The sequence below is a fragment of the Lepidochelys kempii genome, chromosome 2 (genome assembly GCF_965140285.1).
Source record: "Lepidochelys kempii isolate rLepKem1 chromosome 2, rLepKem1.hap1, whole genome shotgun sequence".
NCBI classification, from domain to species: Eukaryota; Metazoa; Chordata; order Testudines; family Cheloniidae; genus Lepidochelys; species Lepidochelys kempii.
The window spans coordinates 198,055,318-198,063,947 of NC_136381.1; the positions used below are offsets into that span (position 1 = coordinate 198,055,318).

At 50.9% G+C, this 8,630-nt stretch overlaps 1 protein-coding gene across 1 annotated transcript; it reads left to right on the forward strand.

The window, feature by feature from the left end:
* Nucleotides 1–2,164: 2,164 nt before the first annotated feature.
* On the forward strand, nt 2,165–8,411 carry EOMES (eomesodermin). Its single transcript, XM_073333410.1, has 6 exons — nt 2,165–2,996; nt 4,275–4,429; nt 4,974–5,095; nt 5,539–5,697; nt 5,795–5,856; nt 6,569–8,411. Exons 1-6 carry the CDS (start codon nt 2,266–2,268, stop codon nt 7,302–7,304), a joined length of 1,965 nt encoding a protein of 654 aa, XP_073189511.1. The 5' UTR covers nt 2,165–2,265; the 3' UTR covers nt 7,305–8,411.
* The last annotated feature ends 219 nt before the right edge of the window (nt 8,412–8,630 follow it).

Here is an 8,630-nt window from a genome sequence, read left to right on the forward strand (position 1 = left end):
GCGCTGCAAGTTCCACACGCCGGAGGAATTTTGATCACAGTAACGCCCCCCTTTCACGAGCGGTGGTCACTTCGCTATTGAATAGTAAATGGGGTGAGGTCTGCAGATCGCTTTGCCGTCCACTACTAGTGAAGATCCGGCTGAATGGTTTGTATCTGCGCCGCTCTTCTCCCCCCAGAACAAACCCATCCCCTTGCCGAGAGAAATAGCCGCGGTCCCAGCGCTCAGGACCTCAGCGCAGGCAGGTCTCCGCTGAACGCCCGGGCTCCTGACTCGTTTGTCTTTTTCGTTCGCACCGCAAAAAGTGAGGCAAAACTTTACAAGAGCGAGACTGGACGAACCGGGGTGGCAGATAACAGTGATAACTGCAGGCTGTGAGCCGACCTGTCCTGCAGCACCAGCGGTCGCTTTACCATCTCCCCGTGCGTTTTGTTGCGCTGCAATTTAAATTTAGTGCTTAAGTATTTGCGAGCGTTTCGCTTCTTTCTTCGGCTTCTGATCATTACATACTAAGTGCACATCAGCTGCCCTTTAAACTGATCATCTAGCCTCTTTGCCTACCGTCCTTTAACCAAACCTTTGGCTAATATTTACAAACAAGCCCGGCACCAAATAGCATCGGAGTTCCTGTAACTGCAAAAGTTTTGTAAAGCTGGACAAATGTATTTTGATCCACGGGGATGCGCGGGTTTGGTTAATTCTGAGCGCCTTATCTTGGCTTCATGTGACCTTGTCAACCTGTTATGTTAAAAAAAAAGTCAAAATCCCGAAGGAGTTGCTCAAGGCAGTCAGACAAAGCGTGGCTGGAGTTTGGACTATTATGTATTAGTAACTGTTAATTCATAGTGAATATGCTTCCGTCGCTTTTTTTCAGCAACGAAATATTGGGGTTTTTTTTTATAATTTGCTTTAAAAATTGGATGTTAGGAATATTCACTCTGTTGAAGTCATGGCAGATTTAGGCATCTGCACGAAGAGAGGTCGAAGGGGTTCAGTCATGACCCCATGCTCTGACTTTTAAAAATCAGAAATCAATCTAATTCTTCTTACATTCTAGCTCTTCGTCTGTCGGGGTTAAAACAAAACTACCCGCTGTATCAGTGATGGGGAGACATATAAAATTCTCCATCTGGAATTGTTAAAACAAGGAATCTATCAGACAATTAAAATACAATTCCGTTTTGCAGCACCGGATTATTGAAGCAAATAAATTTTATTTATTTATTTTTGGGCGGGGAAGGGTAGAATTGAAATAGCAAAACAGCCCTTACAGTTGCTTGAAAGAGAAGCCCCTGATAAGGTGTAAAGAGCTCTGGGTCATCCTGATGTAAATGATGCTCTGATCTTTGGTATAAAGGCGTTTCTACCCTAGCTGGCATGGCTGCAGAAAGGCTGAATTGTTTCAGGGGCGAGACCGCTGTTGAGAGCCTTTAATCTCGCCCATCAAATTTAAATGAAATGTGGATCTCGTTTCTTGGCTGGCAACGATAATCGCAGATGTCTCGCTTGCTAAATTGTTAAACACCGTCTACGAAGGCACTGGGGAGCAAAATCCGTGGATCTTTAAGGCTATATAACTACATGGATTTCAGGTTGCATCACTGACATTTTGTCCAGATCTTCTCTCTTTCCCCTCTGAAAGTTGCTTTCTTCCCATTAAAGTCTTCCACATGCAGGGTCCTTTTCTTTATACCCAAGCAGCTGTTATCTAAGAGGCCTGCATCATCTTTATTAAGAGATCGTCATTTTGCTAACGCCTGGCGGCGGGGTAAAATCCAAAGTAGATCACCCTAGCCACCAGGAAATCCACTTCAAGTTCCTGCTTCCTCTCTCCCTTTACCAAAGCAGGACACGAAGGGATTTTGATCTCCCATCAGGAGCCAGTTAAAGGGGGGGGGGCGGGAATGGAGTCACAGGTGACTTGTTCCAATTAGTAGCTGTCTAATTAAATTAGTGTCACAGAAACCAGCCAATGGGCCAGCCAGGATGACGGGGGCTGCCACGAACTAGACCTCCCCAAGCCCCTCCCCGGCGGCCCGAGGAGCCCAGCGTGCCTATATAAATAGTCTCCGTTTAATTCAGCAGCAGAGGTGGCTTGTTTTCAGTGGGGAAGGTAGGAGTAGGGAGGGGGGGGCAGCGAGGGGGTGGGGAAGTTGCAGGGGAACTTTCCGGGCGGGGGGCCCTTGCGGCTCGGCACTTTCCCTCCCTGGGAGGAGCCGCGCTCCAGAGCAGCCCCGGGCTCCCTCCCGACTGGCGCTGGAGAGGATGCAGCTCGGGGAGCAGCTGCTGGCCAGCGCCGCGAGCCTGGCCGGGCCCCCCTTCTACCCGCCGGAGAGCGGCGGCGCCCGCGGCGGCCACCGCAGCCAGCCCAGCTCGGGCTCCCCGCAGCGCCTGGACTTGGACAAGGGGCCGAAGAAGTGCGGCAGCGCCGGGCCGGGCATGCTGAGCGAGGCGGAGGCCGGCGAGCCCTTCCCCGGCGCGGGCTCCAAGCAGGGCGCCCCGGACGGCCGCAAGGCGGCCCCTTGCGGGGAGGCCGAGCTGCCCCCGGCCGCCGCCGCCCGCTACCCGCTGGACAGCCTGAGCGCCGAGCGCTATTACCTGCAGTCCCCCGGGCCGCAGGGGGCCGAGCTGGGCGGGCCCTGCTCGCTCTTCCCCTACCCGGCGGCGCAGCACGGCTCCGTCTACCAATCGCCCGGCGGGGCGCGCTACCCCTACGGCTCCGTGCTGTCCCCGGGGGGCTTCTCGGCCGCCGTGTGCTCCCCGGGCGGCCGGGCGCAGTTCGGGGGCGGCGGCGGCGGCGGCTACCAGTACGGCCAAGGGGCGGCGGGGCCCCTGTACAGCCCCTACCCGGCGGCGGGCTCCTGCGGCGGGCTGGGCGCCTTAGCCGTGCCCGGCTCGGGGCCGGGGCTCCGGGCGCAGGTCTTCCTCTGCAACCGCCCGCTCTGGCTCAAGTTCCACCGGCACCAGACCGAGATGATCATCACCAAGCAGGGCAGGTACGGAAGGGCCCGGGCCGGGCGTGCGGGGATCCCCAAGCCCCACACCGGCTATAACCCCCACGCCACCGATTCCTTCTGGGCCCCCGGTGCCAGCCCTGGGCGTCAAGGGGGCTCCGGGTTCGCCGCCCGCTAAAGCGGCTTGTGCGGGGGGCTCGCCTGGGGGGCATCGGGCTCTTCCCGCTTCGTTTTACACGTCCCGTTTCTCGAGGGCGATCTGGAGCCCCGAGCTGCCTCTTGCTGCCCCTGAGCCGCGGGGGGGTTAATTTGTTGCCACGTTAAAAATCAAACCAAACCGACGCTCCTTTTTTTTTTTTTTTTTTTTGGCCAGCGAAACTCGACGGGAGCCGGAGAAGGGCCATTTAAACGGCGCCTCCCCGCCCGGAGCCCGCTCTGCCCCCGGGCTCGGGCTCTCCGCCCACGGGGAGGATTTGCGCTAATTCGGGGTTGCCCTGGGCTTGGGCGAGTGTGGCGGGCAGCGAAGCCCAGCAAGCGCCGCGGTTTTGCTGCCGGGCCGGTTTTCTTTTCTAAGCCGCCGACCTGGAGGACCGGAGCCCGTCCCCGTGCGGGGCAAAACCCCCGGGGCTTCGGGAAGGGTTTGGCGGAGGTGGCTGGCGGGGGAGCAGAACTCGCGGCTCCCGGGGAAGCGAATCGGATGGGGGGGGGGTCAGTAAGTGTAATTGTGTGTGTTTGGCGGGGGGGTCCCGTTAGGGTTTCGGAAGGGCCAGTCTCTTAGCCGAAAACTCGCTGTCCGCGGGGCAGTGGCGGGGGTTGGGTGGGAGGCGGATGGTTTCTTGCTGGGGGGGGAAGGAGCCAGAAATGTGGCTCTTGCTGAGGTTTTCTTCGCGCCGGGTCCTGTGAGTAGCTCGCCTGTTGTCGGTGGGAGACTGAGGGGAAGGGAGCAGCGCCGTGGGGGCTGAAATCTAGCCGACTTGATAACGAATCCCAAGTGGAAATGGCCGGGCCCTGGCGGGGCTGGTTCCCCCCCCCCCCCCCCCGCAAAGCCGAGGTCGATTTGGACCCCAAGAGCCGCTGAGAGACCCCCTGGCCGTGACCCTCCGAAGGCTGCCGGCTGGGACAATCCAGTCCCTGCCTCAGTTCCCCCCCCCCCCCGCAGACTGCTTGGGCTCCAAGCGTCCCGGTGCCTGGCAGAGCGCCCCGAGCCGCGCCCCAGCGGGCAGACCCGGAGCCGGTCCCTGAGCTCTGGCTCGGAGCCCTTCCTTGGCATCCCCGGGCGCGCCGCTGACTTGCGCGGTCTCCGCTTTTTTTCCCTCGCAGGCGGATGTTTCCCTTCCTGAGCTTCAACATCACCGGCCTCAGCCCCACGGCCCATTACAACGTGTTCGTGGAGGTGGTGCTGGCCGATCCCAACCACTGGCGCTTCCAAGGGGGCAAGTGGGTGACGTGCGGGAAAGCGGACAACAACATGCAAGGTACCTTGCGGCCCGGCCCCTCCAGTCAGGCTCTGGGAAACCGGCTCCCGATCGGCCCCGGCCCTTCCCCTTCCCAAGCCAGCCCGGCCACGGGGCGTGCTCCCCCCGCTGGCTCTTCCCTGTGGCCTGTGAGCAATGGCCAGGCCCGCAGGCGCGTCCCTGGGACATTTGCAGGGCAAACCCCAAATGCTCAACCCCCTTTCAAGGGTGGTGAAGGGTTTTAACGCGCGTGAGAAACCCCTGGGCTGGAAGATGGCGCTGCCATGGCCTCCCTGCCCCTCTGCAGGCGGGGCCAGGTGCTGTCCCCAAGCCGAGCTGGGCACTAAATGAAATTTCACAGCATTTAATATACAAAGATGTACGCTTGTCCTTCCGGGAATCTAGCAGCACCCAGGGACTAACTTGCAGTGCATCTGCCTCCCCTCCCTTTGTCCCATGGCTGGTGCCAAAGATGATCCCTGTCACTCCAATATCTGCTTCCTGAATTTTGTGTACAGGACTGCTCTTGTATTTCTTACATTTGCCTCTCTTCTCTCTCTCCTAGGCAACAAAGTGTATGTTCACCCTGAGTCCCCAAACACTGGAGCTCATTGGATGAGGCAGGAGATCTCTTTTGGAAAACTAAAACTGACCAATAACAAAGGTGCTAACAATAATAATACTCAGGTAAATAACTGATAAATAGCCTCTAAATCAAAAAAGTAGCATCAGATAGTGATTGGATTTTCAGGGCTTCATGACCCTATCTTGCAGATCTATACTAGCCTCAGAAAATCGAAAATCATTTGAATCTGTTTAAGTTCAATGGTCTTAACAGATATGGGATGAAAAACTTCCCCCTTCTGTTTAGTCAGTGCATAATGTAGTCTATATGTACTCTGTTGTTCTCTCAGAGCAGTGAATTTTGTGCCACTGTACTCCTAAAGCTATTATCCAGTCTGGTTAAATTGAGGATCACACCTTGCAAACTCCTTGTGAGAGTCTGAAGGCTAAATGATCAGCTTCCAAACATCTGATTGATTTTTCTCCCCTATGGTTAGCACTTCAGTTTTAGGTGCCTTTTATCTGAACAATATCCTAGACTATACTTTATGCATTGTTTCTTCTAGATGATAGTACTTCAGTCTCTACACAAGTACCAACCTCGACTTCATATTGTGGAAGTGACTGAAGATGGGGTTGAAGATCTCAATGACTCTTCAAAGACTCAGACGTTTATTTTCCCGGAAACCCAGTTCATAGCAGTTACTGCATATCAAAACACTGATGTAAGTCATGAGGGGGTTTAAACTTGGGGAAAACTATGGTGGAAGGTGCTTGAGTTAAATTTCTAAATTGCATCAATTCCATCTTCCCCCCCCCTAGATCACTCAGCTTAAAATTGATCATAATCCTTTTGCAAAAGGCTTCAGGGACAACTATGATTCGTAAGTATAATTTTTATTCCTACCTCAGTCTAATCTGCCTCCATTTAGGAGGCATATTTCTGGCCTGTTTGTAGAAAGATTTCCATTTTTTAAAACAACTTAGAACCACTGCTTTTATTTTTGGGGATAAGCTATATCCACAACTTCAGTAGATGGTGCAACTCTTTCCTAGCTTTCATTAGATTTTTAAATGCCTTTTGTATGTGTACCATGTCTGTCTTCTGGTGGGTGACTGTAAATTTTGTCTAAAAGGAGCTGACCAAACCCTACACAGAGTAGGTAGGACCTCTTAGTTTTAAAGTCTCACCCAAAAGATCCAGGGTAGTGTGTGGTATTCATTTAATCTATCTTGGCACAAGGGAAAGGTTCATTGTTTACTTTACTCTAAAAATATTTTTAAAAAATATCTATAGATACCTCTTGAAAAGGTGCTGGTCACATTTTTGGTATGTTAAGAATTAAGATTTGTGAAAAGTTGTTTTTTCAAAGCATTGTGTATGCTATATTAAAAGGAGCTGTACTTAGAATTTAAGGCTTGGAAGTGTGTCCTGAGTTGAGGTCCAAGGTGAAACTGGACTTTGATCTTGCAGAATGTATCAAGTGTCCTAAATCCCAGATTTTTATCCTTGGCACATAGTTCAGTCCCTGTCTGTTTTTAATAGTACATGGAATTGTAAAGACCAACACTTAGCATTTCTCTTTTATATTGTAGCATGTACACAGCTTCAGAAAATGACAGATTAACTCCATCTCCCACGGATTCTCCTAGATCCCACCAGATTGTCCCAGGAGCCCGGTACAGCATGCAACCATTCTTCCAGGAACAGTTTGTCAACAACTTGCCACCAGCCAGATTTTACAATGGTGAGAGAACTGTACCTCAGACAAATGGCCTGCTCTCTCCTCAGCAGAATGAAGAGGTGGCCAATCCTCCCCAGAGATGGTTTGTTACTCCTGTACAGCAGCCTGGTACCAACAAACTGGACATGAACTCCTATGAAACAGAATATTCTCCTAGCACCTTGCTCCCCTATGGCATTAAATCTCTTCCCTTGCAGACATCCCATGCTTTGGGATATTATCCTGATCCAACATTCCCTTCCATGGCAGGGTGGGGAAGCAGAGGTTCTTATCAGAGAAAAATGGCAACTGGGTTACCTTGGACCTCCCGAACAAGTCCCCCAGGTTTCTCCGAAGACCACCTTCCCAAGGAGAAGGTGAAAGAAGAAATCAGCTCATCCTGGATAGAGACCCCACCTTCCATAAAGTCTCTAGATTCAAATGATTCTGGCGTCTACACTAGTGCTTGTAAGAGAAGACGACTCTCTCCTAGCACTTCCAGCAATGAAAATTCTCCAACAATGAAATGTGAAGACATGCATGCTGAGGACTATAGCAAAGACACTTCAAAAGGCATGGGCTACTATGCTTTCTATACTACTACTTAGAGCATTATTTCATCCCGATTTGGCTAAATTTTCAGGGTGGCTTTGAGTTTTGTTTTTCTTTCATTTTGTTTTTTCTACATAAAAGTTGCCAAAAAGGCTCTTGCCTTCCACCTTGAATTGTTTTTGTGCAGTTCTATAGAAGGTGCCAAAGCTTTTTGACTACTGGAGGTAATTGGGTGGGGAAGGAACTGTATTATAATTTGATCTTAACTTTTGGAAGGAACAGTAAGGGGGTTGTTAGCAAGATCCTGTTTTTTACAATGTGGATTATTTATTGGAGACACTAAAATGTACAGTTTGGCTGGCTCAGTGGTCTAGGGGTAAGTGCTATGCATTACCAAACAGGAGCTCTGGGTTTTTTATCCTAAACTCTCTTTGCGTCTAGGTCTCTGAGAAGTGTCTGCAACTGCTACACTGTGCTTCAGATAGAGTAGGCCTCATCAACACACTCAGCTGCCCAATCAGAAGCATCTAACTCAGTGCAGTTAGGGCTGCTTGGACAGAAGATAACACAAGAAGGGAGGATTACTTTTAAAAAAAATTTATGAATGGAAAGTTTTGACTTGAACACCCTGCTGCCCAGGCCCAGGGTTTGATCAAATCTGACTTTCTTTAACTTGGGTGGGAGAAAATGACTTAATTGTGGAGGGGGAGGGGGGGGTTATGAGAAGTGAACTTTATGGAGGTGGCCAAAAAAAGACAGTGTACAGCTGTATTTGTCTAGGTACACTGTAGAGTACTGTGGAATACATTGTATAAATAGTCTACATATAGAGGTCTGGTTGGGATCATATGAAGTTGGTGCTTTGGCGTTCTAAAAGCATTTTTGATTATTCCAGCAAATTTAGCCTCTTGGAGCATTTAAAAAATGCATTGCTGAAAGTATATCAAAAGGTATCTATATTGACTTGTAGGTAAAGTGGTTTTTTCAGCTGCCCTGTATTAACTTGAAAGTGATGTAATTTATCCACTCTTCTCGCGACTAGTTTCAGATGTTTCAAAATAATGCAAACCCTAAAGCGCTGGCACACAAATTTCTGAAAATGTTTCTCTTGGATTTTTTTGCTATGTACATAGTAGTAATTTTTAAATAAATGTGATGTGTGCTGGGGCAAGACTGGGTCTTTTTTCGCCTTTTTTTTTCCCCCCACCCTCTCCAAAGTTATTGCGGATGGAGGACTCTTGTTGAAAAATGCAGTGTAGAGTTGTTTCTCCTAGCAGCTGGGGCGGACCCTCGGGCGGGATGCTTTTTGGGGGGAGAACTAAGTCTCCTAAGGATATGGGGTCAGTCATGCTATTTTTACCAAAGGTCTTAATACCGAGGAG

What these genes read in the sequence shown, in the direction of transcription:
- EOMES (XM_073333410.1), top strand. Translation starts at nt 2,266, where the DNA reads ATGCAGCTCGGGGAGCAGCTGCTGGCCAGCGCCGCGAGCCTGGCCGGG. An exon ending in ATCATCACCAAGCAGGGCAG is followed by an intron (nt 2,997 to 4,274) that starts GTACGGAAGGGC and finishes TTTCCCTCGCAG; the next exon opens with GCGGATGTTTCCCTTCCTGA. An exon ending in AGCGGACAACAACATGCAAG is followed by an intron (nt 4,430 to 4,973) that starts GTACCTTGCGGC and finishes TCTCTCTCCTAG; the next exon opens with GCAACAAAGTGTATGTTCAC.